Source organism: Lissotriton vulgaris, chromosome 3_1 (assembly GCF_964263255.1).
Source record: "Lissotriton vulgaris chromosome 3_1, aLisVul1.2, whole genome shotgun sequence".
Lineage (NCBI taxonomy): Eukaryota > Metazoa > Chordata > Amphibia > Caudata > Salamandridae > Lissotriton > Lissotriton vulgaris.
The window spans coordinates 1774161524-1774181994 of NC_141689.1; the positions used below are offsets into that span (position 1 = coordinate 1774161524).

Below are 20471 nucleotides of genomic sequence, written 5' to 3' on the forward strand. Positions count from 1 at the left end.
CACTGACAAACCACTACTGCCTTGACCAGCTGCACCGGTGGAAGGACACTTTACCCATTCGGTTCAGCAAGACTTTTTTATTTGATTCCATTCCAAAGAACTTCCATATTTGGGAGGTTCTGCTTTGGTACCTATTCTAAAGGAAAGGAATTTGTGGCAAAAAGTATCCCTCAGCAGAACAAGTTACTTTTGTTACACTCTATGGGGTGGTATTCTGAAAGGTTTAATATGTTTATTGAAGTAAAAGCAAAAGAAGAGAAAGAATATAAGTATGCCCATTTATAACAATATTTCATGAAATAAATAAAAGTTAACTGATACTCAATTTAACTGCAGATTCCTCACCTCCCCATTCTGTGAAGTAGTCTCTTTTTAATATATATTAAGATTCCAAATTAGTGTTCAGCATACTATCATCAATTGTATTACGCTCCACTTCAAAGGGTGTGGAAAAGGAAAAGACAAGAAACTAATGTCAACGAGCAGAAGTGCAGTTTATATGCTCCTCCAATCATTCACTTCCTGGACAGTATGGTATCAGTACAGAGCCAGACAACGACGCATACCAGAGTGCAGGAGCATAGCAGAACAATTCTCTGGATCCATTCTGGCACCTAGGGGAATACTCCACAGGGGAAAAATTAACTTTTAGAAATGTGCTTTCTTTAAAGCACACCATATTGGCACACATTGCATTTCCACAACTAACACTTGAATGTGGCTTACTTCATATGCTGAGGAAGGGAGGTTCTGGCCTCCATACTGTGCAAGTTTACTTCACTGGCAATTCCCTTCACATATTCATGCTGTATACATTATTCTTCAAGAGACCAACTAACATTCTTGATTAACTACAACAAGTGTTTTTCTTTCTTTGTAGTTCATCCAGGTTTTGTATTGCTTGATATGGCACAATATGGTGCATTCTTTTGGCAGTATACAGTAAGCAATGTAATAAGACACGTAAACAGTTTATAAAATTACATCTTCGTATGAAGGCAACAGATGTTGCAGTTTTGCATGTTTCTCTCTTACTGGCTGGAGTTATTTTGATCAGTTCATATGCAAGGGGTGTATCTACCAATTGTACCATTGTCACCAGCCCTTCTGTCACCTCTGTCACTGCATCCCCAGTTCTGCAATACAGGAGGAAGTAGAAGAGGAGGAAATGCAAGGAGAGGAAGATAAGGTAAAGGAGAAGATACAGAGAAGGAAGACGCAATGGTGGATAAGCCTGGTGGCTTCCCAGTTGGTTGTAGTAATATGTTTGGCCTCTATGGCACCATGGTGACAACACCAGGCTTAATGTCATTCACTCACTCCACCATTACCTCATTTGCAGATTCACACACTCACCCAGTCACAGAACTACAGACGTACATTTTGCAATCCCCCATATCTTTCACTTAAAATAAAGCAGACCTCTTGGCTTTGCCATTGCTTGTTTGATGTGTTTCTCACACAGGAAAATGGCATTTTCGTCACTGGCTAGAACAAAAACTTCACAAAAAAAATGGGGGGCTTAATTTTTTTTAAAACTGTTTATAATAGCAGATTATAAACAATCATGTTTATGCCCTCTACTTTTATGTAAATGTGAACCAGCAAAACTGAATATATAATCTTACTTTAAACATTTTCTGGTCATTTTAAACAAGTGAAGAAACTAAGCACCCATTTGGATAGTAAAGGGTGTGTAATCTGTGGAGAAAAAATAAAATGCTAGGGATGCTAGGCCCCCTTTTGCAATGTTTTTTCGAATACCCAATTCCACTAGGTGTAGTAGAACGGCAAGCAATAATTTGTTCTCGATATTCACTCTTTCCAAGTGACTGATAGCTTCTTATTAATGCAGAGAAAAACAATGACAAATTGTTCTAATTTTAGGTTTAAATAAAGCCTTTTCACCCATTGTTTTCTCCAGACCAGAACAAAATACTTGTCTGCAAGGGTAGATGTTCCCTATGACTCAATAGATTTGATAGAGCGTGGAAGGGTATTCTCAGATGTGAGACCCTTGCTCATTGCACCATCAGGATTCAAGCAAACCGGGCCGAAGACGGCTGTAATGCCAGAAACAGGTCCCCGGGAGCTTGTTTCCTTCCCAGTGTAAGAATTGGCTTTTGTAGTTTGGTTTGCCCTGTTCCCATCATGCACTGGGACAGGAACAGACTAATTTGCATACAGCCAGGTTCTGAAACTGGGATGGTGCAGTGAGCTAAAAAACGGTGTTGGATCTAGCCCTGATCTCTTGACTGGGTGAGAGCTTTCTGCTTAATTCAGAGACTCTGTCCCTCACCACCCCTTGTTGTAAATATTTTTGTCCACCCTAAGCGTGGAAGGGTATTCTCAGATGTGAGACCCTTGCTCATTGCACCATCAGGATTCAAGCAAACCGGGCCGAAGACGGCTGTAATGCCAGAAACCGGTCCCCGGGAGCTTGTTTCCTTCCCAGTGTAAGAATTGGCTTTTGTAGTTTGGTTTGCCCTGTTCCCATCATGCACTGGGACAGGAACAGACTAATTTGCATACAGCCAGGTTCTGAAACTGGGATGGTGCAGTGAGCTAAAAAACGGTGTTGGATCTAGCCCTGATCTCTTGACTGGGTGAGAGCTTTCTGCTTAATTCAGAGACTCTGTCCCTCACCACCCCTTGTTGTAAATATTTTTGTCCACTCTAAGCGTGGAAGGGTATTCTCAGATGTGAGACCCTTGCTCATTGCACCATCAGGATTCAAGCAAACCGGGCCGAAGACGGCTGTAATGCCAGAAACCGGTCCCCGGGAGCTTGTTTCCTTCCCAGTGTAAGAATTGGCTTTTGTAGTTTGGTTTGCCCTGTTCCCATCATGCACTGGGACAGGAACAGACTAATTTGCATACAGCCAGGTTCTGAAACTGGGATGGTGCAGTGAGCTAAAAAACGGTGTTGGATCTAGCCCTGATCTCTTGACTGGGTGAGAGCTTTCTGCTTAATTCAGAGACTCTGTCCCTCACCACCCCTTGTTGTAAATATTTTTGTCCACCCTAAGCGTGGAAGGGTATTCTCAGATGTGAGACCCTTGCTCATTGCACCATCAGGATTCAAGCAAACCGGGCCGAAGACGGCTGTAATGCCAGAAACCGGTCCCCGGGAGCTTGTTTCCTTCCCAGTGTAAGAATTGGCTTTTGTAGTTTGGTTTGCCCTGTTCCCATCATGCACTGGGACAGGAACAGACTAATTTGCATACAGCCAGGTTCTGAAACTGGGATGGTGCAGTGAGCTAAAAAACGGTGTTGGATCTAGCCCTGATCTCTTGACTGGGTGAGAGCTTTCTGCTTAATTCAGAGACTCTGTCCCTCACCACCCCTTGTTGTAAATATTTTTGTCCACCCTAAGCGTGGAAGGGTATTCTCAGATGTGAGACCCTTGCTCATTGCACCATCAGGATTCAAGCAAACCGGGCCGAAGACGGCTGTAATGCCAGAAACCGGTCCCCGGGAGCTTGTTTCCTTCCCAGTGTAAGAATTGGCTTTTGTAGTTTGGTTTGCCCTGTTCCCATCATGCACTGGGACAGGAACAGACTAATTTGCATACAGCCAGGTTCTGAAACTGGGATGGTGCAGTGAGCTAAAAAACGGTGTTGGATCTAGCCCTGATCTCTTGACTGGGTGAGAGCTTTCTGCTTAATTCAGAGACTCTGTCCCTCACCACCCCTTGTTGTAAATATTTTTGTCCACCCTAAGCGTGGAAGGGTATTCTCAGATGTGAGACCCTTGCTCATTGCACCATCAGGATTCAAGCAAACCGGGCTGAAGACGGCTGTAATGCCAGAAACCGGTCCCCGGGAGCTTGTTTCCTTCCCAGTGTAAGAATTGGCTTTTGTAGTTTGGTTTGCCCTGTTCCCATCATGCACTGGGACAGGAACAGACTAATTTGCATACAGCCAGGTTCTGAAACTGGGATGGTGCAGTGAGCTAAAAAACGGTGTTGGATCTAGCCCTGATCTCTTGACTGGGTGAGAGCTTTCTGCTTAATTCAGAGACTCTGTCCCTCACCACCCCTTGTTGTAAATATTTTTGTCCACCCTAAGCGTGGAAGGGTATTCTCAGATGTGAGACCCTTGCTCATTGCACCATCAGGGTTCAAGCAAACCGGGCCGAAGACGGCTGTAATGCCAGAAACCGGTCCCCGGGAGCTTGTTTCCTTCCCAGTGTAAGAATTGGCTTTTGTAGTTTGGTTTGCCCTGTTCCCATCATGCACTGGGACAGGAACAGACTAATTTGCATACAGCCAGGTTCTGAAACTGGGATGGTGCAGTGAGCTAAAAAACGGTGTTGGATCTAGCCCTGATCTCTTGACTGGGTGAGAGCTTTCTGCTTAATTCAGAGACTCTGTCCCTCACCACCCCTTGTTGTAAATATTTGTGTCCACCCTAAGCGTGGAAGGGTATTCTCAGATGTGAGACCCTTGCTCATTGCACCATCAGGATTCAAGCAAACCGGGCCGAAGACGGCTGTAATGCCAGAAACCGGTCCCCGGGAGCTTGTTTCCTTCCCAGTGTAAGAATTGGCTTTTGTAGTTTGGTTTGCCCTGTTCCCATCATGCACTGGGACAGGAACAGACTAATTTGCATACAGCCAGGTTCTGAAACTGGGATGGTGCAGTGAGCTAAAAAACGGTGTTGGATCTAGCCCTGATCTCTTGACTGGGTGAGCGCTTTCTGCTTAATTCAGAGACTCTGTCCCTCACCACCCCTTGTTGTAAATATTTTTGTCCACCCTAAGCGTGGAAGGGTATTCTCAGATGTGAGACCCTTGCTCATTGCACCATCAGGATTCAAGCAAACCGGGCCGAAGACGGCTGTAATGCCAGAAACCGGTCCCCGGGAGCTTGTTTCCTTCCCAGTGTAAGAATTGGCTTTTGTAGTTTGGTTTGCCCTGTTCCCATCATGCACTGGGACAGGAACAGACTAATTTGCATACAGCCAGGTTCTGAAACTGGGATGGTGCAGTGAGCTAAAAAACGGTGTTGGATCTAGCCCTGATCTCTTGACTGGGTGAGAGCTTTCTGCTTAATTCAGAGACTCTGTCCCTCACCACCCCTTGTTGTAAATACTTCTGTCACCTCTGTCACTGCATCCCCAGTTCTGCAATACAGGAGGAAGTAGAAGAGGAGGAAATGCAAGGAGAGGAAGATAAGGTAAAGGAGAAGATACAGAGAAGGAAGACGCAATGGTGGATAAGCCTGGTGGCTTCCCAGTTGGTTGTAGTAATATGTTTGGCCTCTGTGGCACCATGGTGACAACACCAGGCTTAATGTCATTCACTCACTCCACCATTACCTCATTTGCAGATTCACACACTCACCCAGTCACAGAACTACAGACGTACATTTTGCAATCCCCCATATCTTTCACTTAAAATAAAGCAGACCTCTTGGCTTTGCCATTGCTTGTTTGATGTGTTTCTCACACAGGAAAGTGGCATTTTCGTCACTGGCTAGAACAAAAACTTCACAAAAAAAATGGGGGGCTTAATTTTTTTTAAAACTGTTTATAATAGCAGATTATAAACAATCATGTTTATGCCCTCTACTTTTATGTAAATGATGAACCAGCAAAACTGAATATATAATCTTACTTTAAACATTTTCTGGTCATTTTAAACAAGTGAAGAAACTAAGCACCCATTTGGATAGTAAAGGGTGTGTAATCTGTGGAGAAAAAATAAAATGCTAGGGATGCTAGGCCCCCTTTTGCAATGTTTTTTCGAATACCCAATTCCACTAGGTGTAGTAGAACGGCAAGCAATAATTTGTTCTCGATATTCACTCTTTCCAAGTGACTGATAGCTTCTTATTAATGCAGAGAAAAACAATGACAAATTGTTCTAATTTTAGGTTTAAATAAAGCCTTTTCACCCATTGTTTTCTCCAGACCAGAACAAAATACTTGTCTGCAAGGGTAGATGTTCCCTATGACTCAATAGATTTGATAAAAATAAGGGGCCACGAGAAACCAGAGACTTCATGCATTTGCTATGAGCCAAAGGCTACGTTTTGGGACTGACAGGATCCAGCCTAAGACAAATACCTTTTGTTAGCTTCATAAAAGCAATGCAAAAGCGCAACTACAATTGGCATTTTCTTTGTAAAGACTTGTAGGGCTCGTGAGGCAAACTGTAGAGATGTAATCTGGGAATAAAGAACCCAAGCAATGAACCACAAGTACTTCCTGTTTATTGGCAGAAGGAATGTGAAAGTATGCATCTTGGCAGTCTCAAGAGACAAACCAGCCCTGTTCATAGAGTACAGCTAAGACTTGTTGAAGGATGAGCATCTTGACTCAACTGTAATAGAGGAATATCTATGTTTATAACCATCACCTTCAATATAGGGCATCGTCCCAACACTTTTTAGGCTTTCCTAAATAGCTGTAGTAGAGACCATTCCCCACTGAAGTAGGAGAACCCATTTCCACCACTCCTTTAATAAATAGGAAACAAAACTCTGTATGGAGGGAGCAGTACAAGGGTGGAAAAAAACAAGTGGAGAAATCTAAAGCACTTTTCATGCAGAAATTGCTTTTCCTACATTGATCGTTGGCTGTGGTAAGGGTAAGGCAACCTCATTGTCCCATTACAAATCCAAACATTGTTAATAACATTCTCCTCAGCCTAGCCTAGGTGGTGTATGTCTGAGTGTTGGGCTGTTCGACTCAATATATGGACTTTAGGCAACAGCTTCCCCCACCACCCTAGGTGTTGCTCTGATATCTGTTCAGGTCACCTGAATAAAAAATCATCTTAGATACTGTAAATTTAAACTGTATGAGATCCTCATACAATACAATTATGATCTGGCTTAGCATCATGATCCCAAGTGTGCTAGATTAATATTTGTGTTCTGATATTTACAGCTTTTTATGTGCAAATGTCTCTTTCAAATATCGGGACAATGTTTTACCTATAGGATAGAGCACTGGGTACCACTAATGGCACAACATATGCAGATCCGACATGACAACATTCTGTTACATAAGAAGAAATGCTTCACTCAACCATTTCAGGTCCCAGAAATGTCCTATCTCAGTAGGTATCACAACAAACAGAGGAGAGAGGGTCAAAGAGAAAGAAAGTTTTAAAGACCCTAACCTGGTTCACATCCCCAACTACACAAAATGATAAACACAACAGAACACAGGGAGTCTATGAGCCAAATCAACTGGCTCAGCTATCAAAACAACTCATAACGAGTCAAAGGATGCCCAAGTCACCCTACAACAGCCTTAGCAGAATCTGGGAGCACCTTCATGTTTGAAAAAAAATCCATCTCTGAATAATATCTAGAGAAACTAGTCGACAAGATACAAAAACCATCTAGACGTGGATTACCATCAAACAGACTCCGTGATCAGTCCTATCATTTGGCCGTCCAACTTGTGAATCGGCGGATCCCTTGATCATAGAGACCACATGCCACACAGTTGATTAATGGTACTGGATCTAGTCCACAGAGAACTATGAACCGCCTTCTGATGGCTGATTCTTGATGGTTGTGAATAAAGTAAAAGTACAGTGCAACATAAACAAATGTAGTGACTTAAAATAGGATGATGTGTCCTTAGAGCTACTACTTTAAAAAATGTCAGGGCACACCCCCTAATTAAAAACCAGAACAGTGCAAATGACAGTGTGACCAAATAACTGTCGAAAAATGGGCCAACATGTTTCTGCCTAATGGGCGATCAATCCCCCGGATTTCATCAGGGCCTCTGCTCTTAAATTGTTGCTACTGTTATAATAGACAAAGTGGAAAACAAAATGCAAAACTGCAAATAATATGGGTTGGAAACGATACAACCTGTACCAACCGTGACACTCTAATCCTCCGTGTCAATGGATATATGAGAATCTATGAAAAAAATATATATATATCACTGTGGTACCATATCCGCTAAATATCAAACATGCGTGTTCCCAGAAACATATTAGTAACTGATTATAACATTTTTTGACTTTTCTCACCCAGTATGACAGGGGACTGGACCTCACCTCGCCTGGACTAAGCTCAGGTCTACGAGGCCCCGCGCTATGGAACAAGAGGGTGCAAACAGACAGAAAGGACACCATGTAACTCCTACCTCAGCAGACATCCATAATGTCATTATATCTTGTCTGTTAATTAAGTCAACCTCTTCCACTCACAGATACAGTGACAGAACATCCCATCAGTCTCTGAAATGTCCCCATAATGTATGCATCCAAACATGCATAACCATTCTTCAAGACATATTTGCTCTAATCATTCGAATCATATTGTTATGAACAAGATGTTCCTGTAAAAATGATTTCGCCATATCAGTGAAAACGAAAGCCGTATTAGGCCTCTTCTCATTAGGCACACATCGCTATTATCTGACTGGTGCAGACATACAACACAAGTCTCTATTATCAGACTGGTGCAAACATACAACACAAGTCTCCAAGATCGAAAAACTAACGAACGTGTCAGACTTGTTCCCACCAACCAAACCAGCGTCTTACCTCTCCGTCGGTACAATATGCCATCATATCCTCACTTGTAGTACCGACGTATTGAATATTCACTAGTGCATGTGTTAGTGCCTATAACAAGACTCCGCCCCTTTGTAAAAAACTTCCTTGGTGTTACTGGCTGGTCTGTTCAAAATCAGTTAAATGATCTCTCTTGATAACATCGACTACCAAGTTGAAGACAAAATAGTAAGCCTACACCTACTTATTATTCAGGTGACTGATACTCGTACCGCCACCTATGTCCCCTCAGGTATATAGTATATTATATCTCATAATAGATTAGAGGTATCAAAATCAATCACTCTAGAAAGTGAATGTATTCTAGATATGTAAGTCTTATTGTGGCTAAGCTTCAGGTATACCCAGAGGACTGGAAGGCTCTACTCTACAAACCAAACCACTCAGTGGACGACTATGGGATATACAGTGGGAACATAGGTGATTGAATGGCCTTTCCTATGAATGTTGTTTAAGGTTACTTCCCAAAGACCCTTACAATGAGGTCCATGGTATGTTGTCATTAAGCTTGTAAATCCATTTTTGTTCTTTCAAGAACAGATATCTGGAGACATTGCTCGTGTGTGAGGGTATGAACGGCTTCTCTAGAACAGTCCACTTGAGGTCCGCTTCTCCGTGTTGTTTCTCCAAAAATTGTTTAGTGAGGCTGGTCATCGACTTCTTGCAGCGAAATTAACTTTTATGTTCTAACATACGTGTTCGAACTTTGCGAGCGGTCATGCCCACATACCTAATTGAGCAAGGACATGTTAGAAGATAGATCAAATTGTCGCTATTGCAGTTCGTAAAATGAATCTGTGACCATGGCCTGTCAGTCCCTATATCGACCTGGGTGGAATGTTTAGTCTGGGGGCAGACTGAACAGTTACCACATGGATGGTGCCTGGCAGCTGGAGGTAAATCCCAGAGAGTTCCCAGTGCTCTCCTGGGAGTCTCTTTAGGACGAGTATGCACTAGGCAGTCACGGATACCACTTGCTCTTTTAAAAGCAAAAATAGGCAAAGCGATCTTATCATTGCTGTGATTGAGAGTCCGCCAGTGATTCCGAACAATTTTCTGAATCTGGTTACTTCTGGTATTAAAGGTACTGACAATGGTCAGTCTGTCTGTGGGACTTTTTTGGACCGGGGGTTCTAAAAGCGCTTTCCGGTTGTTGTTACTAGCTCACTTCTGAGACCGCTTGATGAGTGAACGCGGGTAGTGTCTCTCTTGTAATTGTGTTTTCAGATTATCAGCATGGATCTTAAAGTGCTCAGTATTTGAACAGCTCCTCCGTATACAGAGGAACTGGCCATAGGGTAAATTCTCCCTAAGGGACTTAGGATGATGGCTTTCGTATAGAAGCAGGGAGTTTTTAGCCATGGGCTTCCTATATAGTTCACTCTGCAGGCCTGCAGGTGTAACATATATAGAAAGGTCCAGGAATGCCAATCTTTCTTTGTGTGCCTCAACCGTAAATTTCAAAAATTGATTCCTACCATTTAACCAAAGGTGGAACTCTTTGATTGAGTCTAAACTTACTCTCCACACCACCAACACATCATCAATATATCGCTTCCACCACCTTATTGAAGCGTAGAAAGGGTTGGTGGGTATGCGCACATGCTGCTGTTCGAATTGGTGCACATACAGGTTTGCTAGGCTTGGGGCAAAAACGCTGCCCATGCTCGTCCCGGAGGTCTGGAGGTAGATGGTATCCTCAAAACTGAAGAAATTATCCTTCATGGCCAGCCTGGCCAAAGCCATAATGAAAGTTACCGGTGTTATGGTATCCCAGACATTATCCCCCAGGATGGATGTGACCACTTCAAGAGTTTCATCCTGGGGGATAGAAGTATATAGGGACTCTACATCATTCGTGTAATTTATAAAGCATTCCACAATGAATTAGGGCGATGGAGCTTATGAAAGGTGTAGTTCACACACCTGAATAAGTTTGCTGGTCATATCCAGGGTTTAACAGCTCCCCTGTAATTTGAATAAACCGTTATTCACCAGGACTACAGGAGATGACGGCATGACGTCATTCTGTAGTTCCGGGAATGGTGTGTTACACGAAGACGCCATGATCCTTCCACCCGCGAGTTATGTGGTTATTTGGGATGTAACATATACTCTGGGCAAGTCCTTAACTGAGGACTCAACGAGACTTCATATTCTGCCAACAGACATGTTTTTAGAACAAGTCTGGGACACGAAAGAAAATAGTCCCGCGCTGGTGACATGGGATATATATGCCCAGACCTCAGTGGTTCGGTGCCTCCCCCAAGTCTCAGGAGAGACCTTGAGGTATCGACGGAGAGGTAAGACGCTGGTTTGGTTGGTGGGAACAAGTCTGTTGACACGTTCGTTAGTTTTTCGATCTTGGAGACTTGTGTTGTATGTTTGCACCAGTCTGATAATAAGGACTTGTGTCGTATGTCTGCACCAGTCAGATAATAGCGACGTGTGCCTAATGAGAAGAGGCCTAATACGGCTTTCGTTTTCACTGATATGGCGAAATAATTTTATCAGGAACATCTTGTTCATAGCAATATGATTCGAATGATTAGAGCAAATATGTCTTGAAGAATGGTTATGCATGTTTGGATGCATACATTATGGGGACATTTCAGAGACTGATGGGTTGTTCTGTCACTGTATCTGTGAGTGGCAGAGGTTGCCTTAATTAACAGACAAGATATAATGACATTATGGGTATGAGGTAGGAGTTACATGGTGTCCTTTCTGTCTGTTTGCACCCTCTTGTTCCATAGAGCGGGGCCTCGTAGACCTGAGCTTAGTCAAGGCGAGGTGAGGTCCAGTCCCCTGTCATACTGGGTGAGAAAAGTAAAAAAAATGTATAATCAGTTACTAATATGTTTCTGGGAACACGCATGTTTGATATTTATCGGATATGGTACCACACTAATATATATATGTTTTTTCCATAGATTCTCATATATCCATTGACACAGAGGATAAGAGTGTCACGGTTGGTACAGGTTGAATGGTTTCCAACCCATATTATTTGCAGTTTTGCATTTTCTTTTCCACTTTGTCTATTATAACAGTAGCAACAATCTAAGAGCAGAGGCCCTGATGAAAGACGGGGGATTGATTGCCCATTAGGCAGAAACATGTTGGCCCATTTTTCGACAGTTATTTGGTCACACTGTCATTTGCACTGTTCTAGTTTTTAATTAGGGGGTGTAAAAGTATTAGTAAAGTAACTGAGCTTATAAAGCGCCTGGTTACACTAGCCAGTGTGTCCCTGCGCTGTACCGCTGAGGAACCCATCCTGGCCTGTTCCTGTCCTGGGCAACCCAAGGTGAAGCCAGGCATCCTTAGCGATTAGGGCCGGAGTGGAGATTAAGCAAGCTATTGCCGAGAGTTGCAGAGTGGGACCCATGATTAGAGTAGGCACCGTGGCGAGAATTATCAGGTCCGCAGACATTGAGCCCAAGACCCTGCCGCGACGGGAATTGAACCCTGGTCCCGGTTCTGATCTCTGCATCAGGGTCTGCTGCTCTAACCAGTGAGAACTGACATTTATTAAAGTAGTAGCTCTAAGGACACATCATCCTATTTTAAGTCACTACATTTGTTTATGTTGCACTGTACTTTTACTTTATTCACAACCATCAAGAATCAGTCATCAGAAGGCGGTTCATAGTTCTCTGTGGACTAGATCCAGTACCATTAATCAACTTTGTGGCATGTGGTCTTGATGATAAAAGGACCCGCCGATTTACAAGTTGGACGGCCAGATGATAGGACTGATCACTGAGTTTGTTTGATGGTAATCCACGTCTAGATGGTTTTGGATCTTGTCGACCAGTTTCTCTAGATATTATTCAGAGATGGATTTTTTTTCAAACATGAAGGTGCTCCCAGATTCTGCTAAGGCTGTTGTAGGGTGACTTGGGCATCCTTTGACTCGTTATGAGTTGTTTTGACAGCTGAGCCAGTTGATTTGGCTCATAGACTCACTGTGTTCTGTTGTGTCTGTCTCAGTAGGTATCAGAAGGTGTACGGCCTGTAAAGGGATCACCATGGGCAATAGCAAAATGTAAGGAGGGAACATGATCGCCATTCACAAAGTCAAAGGTCCAATACCTTCTTCTTCCAATTGATGCTATTTACTCTGCAGATTTTTTAACCTCAAACAACATCTACATTTGGATACATTAATGAAAATTAACAAAGAAAGTCATCTGAAAAATGCTGAGCCAACCCAGTCTTCAAATAGGGTCATCTATATTCAAACAAAGTCTCTACACTGGCCATCAGAGTTCTGGCCACAAAGTTTCACAAACATACGAAGAGAAGATAAAAATCTTCTAAGGATCTTAATTCACACTGTACCTAGTAGGATGTAAAATTATTCGACCTCTCTAAATAACCTATATGAACAACTTAGTTACCTTCGGTAACGCCTTATCTGGTAGAGAGACTATCTAGCTGCAGATTCCTTACCTTAGAATTGTCCCCAGACGTCAGACTGGATCTGTAAAATTTTTGTGAGCCATACTTCTGCATGCCAGTAGGTGGCAGTGATCGGCTCCACAGGACGTTGGTGGTAGTGACCGCGCCAGATGTGACTTGCACAGTGCCTATATAGGCACCGCCCCAGCACACTGACATCAGCTACTTTTCGCGACTTTCCACGCCAGGAGGGCAGGGCCATAAAGTACACTAATCACTAGTTTAGAAAATAAGGACCCTGAAAGGGGAAAGCCCGGTCCCAAGAAATCTATTTGCAGAGCAGGGAGGATGAGTAGGTGGTTAAGGAATCTGCAGCTAGACAGAGTTTCGACCAGATAAGACATTAAAGAAGGTAAGTAACTTGTTCATCTGATAGAGACTTTTAGCCGCAGATTCCATATCTTAGAATAGATACCCAAGCAATACCTCCTTGGAGGTAATTCTGTGGAGCAGTTTCACACGATTAAGTTCTGTAGGACCAAATGGGCAAAGTGCCCGTACCAACGGAGCTAACTGTCCAGGCAGTACTCTTTAGTGAATGTGTGCAGAGATGCCCACGTTGCAGCCTGGCAGATGTCCAGGACCAGAACTCCGCTTAGTAAAGCAGTGGTCGCAGTCTCGGCCCCGGTGGAATGAGTCCTCAGGGTGTTGCTTTTTGGCCAATGCACAGCCGATTTTAATGCAGAGCAAGATCCACTTGGAGATGGTCCGCTTCTTCACAGGCTTTCCCTTCTTCGCTCCAACATACCCCACGAAGAGTTTGCCCATCCGGAACTCTCTTGTGCGGTTAGGGCAGAAGTTCAATGGTCTTTTTGGGTCCAGATGTTGAAGTTGCACCTCTTCCTTGGAGACATGTGGCGATGTGTAAAAGGTAGGCAGAATGATGGACTAGCTTGCATGAAAGTGAGTGATGAGTTTCAGTAGAAAGGACACTCTAGTCTGTTGAACAAGCTTGTCTGGGTAGATGTTCAGGTAAGGATGCTTGGATGGCAAAGCCTCACTGACACCAGGGAAGATATTAAGGTCACCAGGATGGCTGTCTTGATGGTAAAGGAGCCTGAGTGGACAGTTGTGCAAAGGCTGAAAGGAGCACACATCAGGAATGTCAGGACCAGATTAAGGCCCCACTGAGGCATAATGAAGGGAGAAGGAGGAAACATATGTTGCAAACCTTTCAAATACCTATGTACAATAGGGGATTGGAAGTGAGAAGGTTTGTCAGCCGATCACAGAAAAGCAAATACAGCACAAAGTGAGCCATTAATTGTGCCCAAAACAATCTCTGCTGGCCAAGGAAAAGAACAAACAGCAGAACATGAGAGAGGAGAGCAGAAAGAAAATCAACCTGTTTCACTACACAACAGCCACACATTTAGCCCAACAGCAGGCGTATATCGTTTTGGAGGGACACCTGGCTGCCATAATAAGACTGCAGACTTCGGGCAGAAGTTCGAAAGCTGTCAACTGTTGTTGCTCAATCCCCACGCAAGAAAGTGGAGCATAGATAGGTGCGGGTGGAGAATCCTCCACTGCTGCAGTGACAGAAGATCCCCATGAATGGCCAGCCTGATCGGAGGACCGATGGCAATGCTCAACAGCCTGGGATACCAAACTCTCCGCTGCCAGTCTGGAGTCACAAGGGTGACTGGAGCCCAGTTATTCCTGATCTTCTTGAGAACTTTGGGCAGGAACGCTATGGGCAAAAAGGTGTAGAGGAGGCCTGAGCTCCACTTGAGACAAAGTGGTCTCCGAGCGTGAACCGCCTTGGAAACTCCAGCGCTCAGAACTGCTGACATTGCATGTTCTAGGTGGTGGTGAATAGACCTAGCCAAGGCTCTCTCCACTGCTGAAAGAGTACTTGCACCACTTCCGGATAGAGGTGCCATGTGTTATCTGCTAGGCATCTTCGGTGGAGTTTGTCCGCCCATGACTTCAGAGAACATACCAAGTGTTGAACAATCAGGGAAATGCCCTGACGTTCCAGCCATGTCTAGAGACAAAGGGCCTCAACCCCACCCGCCCTGTTTGTAGCAGTACAACATGGAACTGGTGTTGTACGTGAACACATGCGCTAGCCTTCCCTTGATGGTGGGTAAGAAAGGCTTTTTAATGCCAGCTGGACAGCCCAGAGCTCCAGAAGGTTGATGTGGAGGCTAGATTCTGCTGGACATCAGAGGCCTCTGATCTCCACCTCTCCTAAGTGGATGCCTCATCCCAGTAGTGATGCATCTGTCTTCACTGTCAGATTCAATTGGGAAAGGAAGAGAGGTCTGCAGCTGGCCCAATCGTGGTTTGTTAGCCACCACTGCAGACTATTTGCAGTTTTCTCCGAGAATTGGGCAATGAAGGAGAGATTCCCCTGATGCTGTGTCCACCGGAACTTCAGGCCCCAAAGCAAAGCTTGCATATACCATTGGGCATGTGTCACCACCACGATGCAGGAGACCATGAGGCCCAACAGCCTCAGAGTCAGTCTCACTGAAATCCAGGATAGAGACCGAAACATCGGTATCATAGCCTGAAAATCCTGAACTTGCCTTAAAGAGGATAGGCCTGAAACTGTACACTGTCCAGAACAGCTCCGATGAGAGGGAGCGTGTAAGAGGTAGTCAAGTGTGAATTAGACACACTGAGCCTGAACCCCAGATTGACCTCTGGCAGCCAGACAAATAAGGCCTGTGGGTACTGTGTCCTCGGCTACGCAGAGGCTGAGAAGCATGTACACCGTGGGGGCTGGGCAGGTACAGAGTAAGCTGGAATCCTCTTCTAGGGCCAAGAAAGGAGTGAAAGGCAGATTGGGGGAGGGAAGGGCAGTTAAAAAGGTTCAAGGACCTGGACATAGCCTTGCTCTCCTTAATGAGCTCCAGCACTGAATCTGACTTGTTTCCGAAGAGAAAGGAGCCATCAAAGGGCATGTTCATAAAATATGCTCAGATATTCCAAGAAAAGCTCGTTGTCCTCAGCTAGGCATGGCACCTTAAGGCCACGTAGATGAATCCGCTCTGCCCAGCAAGTCAGTGGTATATAGTCAACAGCCCAGAACGGACATCTGCCACTTTTTGGCCAAACTTTAAACATGGCCCAAGTCACAATTTTAGTCTTTCGAACAATACCCTTCTTTAAAATAAGCAAATAATCTAATGTTAGAAATCAGCATGTGTATGCCGTTGAACTTACAATTTTAATACATCAACTCAACAATGGCAGAAGGGTGATCGTATGTATGCTTCTTACTGATTCTTGTAGGTGTCAATCCTGTTCTACCCACTCAGGTGGTTTAGAGCACCCTAGAAAGGTACGGTAACCCAACAACAAACCCAATTAAAGATATCATTAAAAAACTGATATACTTAAGCTGGATGCCTATGGGTGTGACCTGACTGTAGGAGCAGACATAACTTACACCATTGCTGCTAAGGATCAAACACAAACATCCATTTCAACAACATGTGTTTTCTCATATTTAGCCACATTAATATACATTAACACAACTAAATAAAATCCATCTCCTAAGAAGTGTCATCCTGCAATTGGTACAACCTCAATATTTTTCTGAGACACAGAGAATCTTTCTTTTTAGCAAGCACAAGAATCACGGCAAGTTTTGCAAAGTAGCCACTGCTGTCTTCATACACTACTAAGAGTTTGTGTCAGTACATTACCTGCTCTTTACTTACAGGTTATGATTTCTGTCACTTTAACAATAGGAGATTTTCAGGGATACAACTGCAGCCTGCGATTCACATTTCAGCTTTGTATTACCCTTCCTGCAGTACACAACATTCTTGAACATTACATTTAGTCATGGGGAGTATAAAGGTGGCCTCTTATTTAAAAGTTAATATGTCAAGGTCAGTAGATGGGTAGTAATTTTAGACCAATATTTAAATGAACAATTCAGCCAAATGGACACAATCACAGTATGATCTTTAGACAACTAATTACATTTTTCAATACCTGCGGTGTATTTGTGATGGGTAGACAAATCCCCAAATCATTGACAGTGAGCTGGAGGAAAAGGGTGCCAAAAGCCTGAGCAGATGTTTGCTGGATACCAGGCAGCATGTCTACTACTTCCTTAGTAGCCACGTGCACGTCCTTATTTAATGCTAACCGTTGTTCATTCCAGTTATCGTAGGCGGCCTTGTAGTTCAGCCAAAACAGCACCGCTGAAATTATAAACAAAAATCAATGTGAATGATTTTGAAGAAATGCTACATTCATTGGCTTAGTACAAAAAACAACTAGGGGTTGCACAAAATGGATTGTCTCTACTTATAAGACGATTCAGAAAAGGGGGTGGTGATGAACAGAGTGTCTGATTTAAGCAGACCACTCTTACCCAGTCCAAAGATCAGGGCTTGATCCATCACCGTTATTTAGCTCACTGCACCATCCCAGCTCAGAACCTGGCTATATGCAAATCAGTCTGTCCCTGGCCCAGTGCATCATGGGAACAGGGCAGACTAAACTACCAAGCCAATTCTTCACCAGAAAGGAGACAAGCTACCGGGGACCGGTTTCTGGCATTTTAGCCGTCGTCGGCCCGGCTTGCTTGAATCCTGATGGTGCAGTGAGCAAGGGACTCATGTCTGAGTATACCCTGCCACACCTATAGTGGCCAAAAACGATTCAGAAAAGGGGGTGGTGATGAACAGAGTGTCTGAATTAAGCACTTATAAGACAGCAAATGATAAATAAACATCTCAATAGTCTGGTACAGAGTTCAAAACAATTTACACACAAGCTGGCACCTGAATTCCTAGCAACATCAATTGTGACTAAGGCACCAATTTTTTTCAGATTGATAATCCTGATTCCGGACCCAACAGGAGTCTGCACATCAAAGCGAATTCCAACTGCTGCAGTAATACACCACTTTCTTGCCCCTCCCAAAACGTGGCTGCACTTTTGTGGCAAAAAACCCTGAATTCTGATTTCTGTAGCTAGCAATGGGATAATAAACAAAGGTATTACCATGTTATCTTTATCACTTTCGAATTCATTACATTTGTGACTGCAATCAGATATGGAAACCCACCCTCTCTTCCTCTAGAGGAACATCCTGTAGTGCAGGCATAAAACATGATGCAATACTTTAATTTAAAATTGCATAAACCCTCTTGCAAAAAGTTTTTGTAGAGAGAACTTTAGTGAGAATACAAACCAATAGTTGAAGAGCGAGGCACTTTTGCAACATCAATCATTGAACTATATGCCTTCATCTATTATTATTTGTGTCTGACACTGGTAGTGTACTTTGACTAAAAGCACTTTCTAATTCCATTAGCATTCATAACAAAAGTTCTCTTTGACATTGTTACAGCACTATTTCGCAAAATGTAATTCTTATTGGCCAGAGACTAGAGATTATGTTAATTGCAATTTAGCTGTACTGTTCTGTTCTGGACACTAACTGTTTTGGTCTCTGACCACCATGACCTCTCATAGGCAAGTTGACAAGAACTCTCCAGAAGCCACTACTAATCCAGGCACGCTGATGTACCTCCGTAAATCAATTTTCATATTTGATTTGGGTTTTTGGGTCATTAGAGAAGTAATTTAGCTTGGGGAGACATTGCTTAAGCGGGCCAAATTTATCTGGACAACATTTTTAAAATGACATACATGTTTCAGTAATGATGTAATATTTCAGGAACTAAGAGACCTAAATACTTCATTTTGGTGCCATGGGATTTGGGGTTCAAGTAGTCTTATGGCAACAGAAAATAACTCCTCAGAGCAATCATTCTGCCATTTTCCAAAATGGCAGCTATAATAGATGTTGGAAGAAGATTGTGTGACAGAATGTCCTTGATAAATTCACCCCTTTCTTTTGCTACATCCATCTCTGTATGTGTTTGAAAAGTTGCATATTTTGTAACCTGTTTTGTAGTGGCTGGTTGTACGAAAATCTTGCTATGGCAATTAAAGCATAGACGTTTAGCTTTAGAGATTATGTCCCTTTCAATACAAATCTTTCCTGCTTCAGTTCTGCATATAGTTTCGATTCATGTGCCAGGACATCAAGTAGACATGTCTTTTTATCGTTATCCACAAATTGTTTGGTGAACCTTGTGTCGTGTCCTTGCTCAGGCTCAGTCATTTGAAAGGGGTTTCCTTGCTGCAGCATGAAATGAAGAAGCCTGTCGACATGTTTATTAAAACATTCCCCTCCGTTTCCCACAACTTCATAGTGAGGAACAGTTTCACGATGGTCCGCTAATTTTGAAATTGTCATCTCTCTGAAAACATTGCAAATAGAAAGGAATAAATGGTAAGCTTGCTGCCATTGAGCAACATATTCACCTTTACATGTCTGACCAACAATTCCCTTGGAGCTTTTTTTTGTGATCTCTGAATCGTCTGTTCCATTTTAATATCTGTAGCCACATCATTGAACATTCAGTCTATCTTTCAGCACAAAATGTCTTTGGATGAATTTTCGGTAGAGGTATGGTTTATCTACCTCTAGCTTCTTTATTCTTTCCAAATACCAGGACCCATATCTCAGGTAGTTTATGCAATCGAATTTGCTAAAGATAGTAATCCGTGTCTCCACAGTCTTCACGTGCAGCTCCCAAACACCTTCCCGATCAGCATGTACCAAGTTTTTCACTAGAGCTATCATGTGTAAAACATTTCACCAGTACTTGTAAAGTTCTAATTTTTCTTCAAATTCTTTGACAATCTCTACGAAATTGGTTTTCTGATTTTGAACTGATTGTACTGAACATTACTTGGCTTTGCATTATGTCTTTTGAATGAAGTGTACCCTGTGCCTTATTCACTTCGGAGATAAGATATGCAAAACATAATTTGTCATTCTTGTTCCAGAAAGCATTTCAACGCGTTGTTTCTATAGCCTCAGATATGATGAGCATCCTTGTAATGAACAAACATAATGAGTTCCACTCAATTCTGACTGGACTGTTTTGTTTCTAAAGATTTCAGCCTCAATAAGTGGATCGTCTATGCCACGTCCACTGAGATAACTTCCTGCACACCGCAATGCAACTTGAGTCATGTCGAAAACACCCATCATTGGATAAAGATCATCACATTCCACTCGATTGCACATTAAAATGTCAGCTACAATACCGAAAACACCTTTATTTCAGAAAATTGGCAGAATACGCTGGTGTTCAAGCTGAGCACGCACATTTTGGAATTTGTTTTAGAGCTGCGTATACGGTTGTGTAGTTTGTGACCAGCGATTTTCTAACTGGTAGAAACCCATCCTTCTTCAGTGGGACAGTATTCTGGGAGATCAGAGCATGAATTCCAGGCCACAGAGGAACTGGCTTTTCTTCATCCTTCAGTCCACGCCGAATAAGCAATATGATAAACTAGACTGCGACATGTTGATGGTTAGTAGTGATTTTGCAAACATTGGCAAGGCAGGTGGGTTATAACTTTTCAGCTTCATGTGCTTATGCCTATAGATGAAAC

General features: G+C 43.1%; 1 protein-coding gene across 15 annotated transcripts in view; it reads right to left on the minus strand.

Moving 5' to 3' along the window:
* BLTP1 (bridge-like lipid transfer protein family member 1) overlaps positions 1-20471 on the minus strand; it is a 1831302-nt gene that overhangs the window by 606333 nt on the left and 1204498 nt on the right. For all 15 annotated transcript variants that reach the window (XM_086962202.1, XM_086962209.1, XM_086962198.1 and 12 more), the window contains one exon: positions 16977-17188. In XM_086962202.1, the coding sequence (XP_086818328.1) occupies positions 16977-17188 (212 nt within the window). The remainder of the gene's footprint in view (positions 1-16976; positions 17189-20471) is intronic.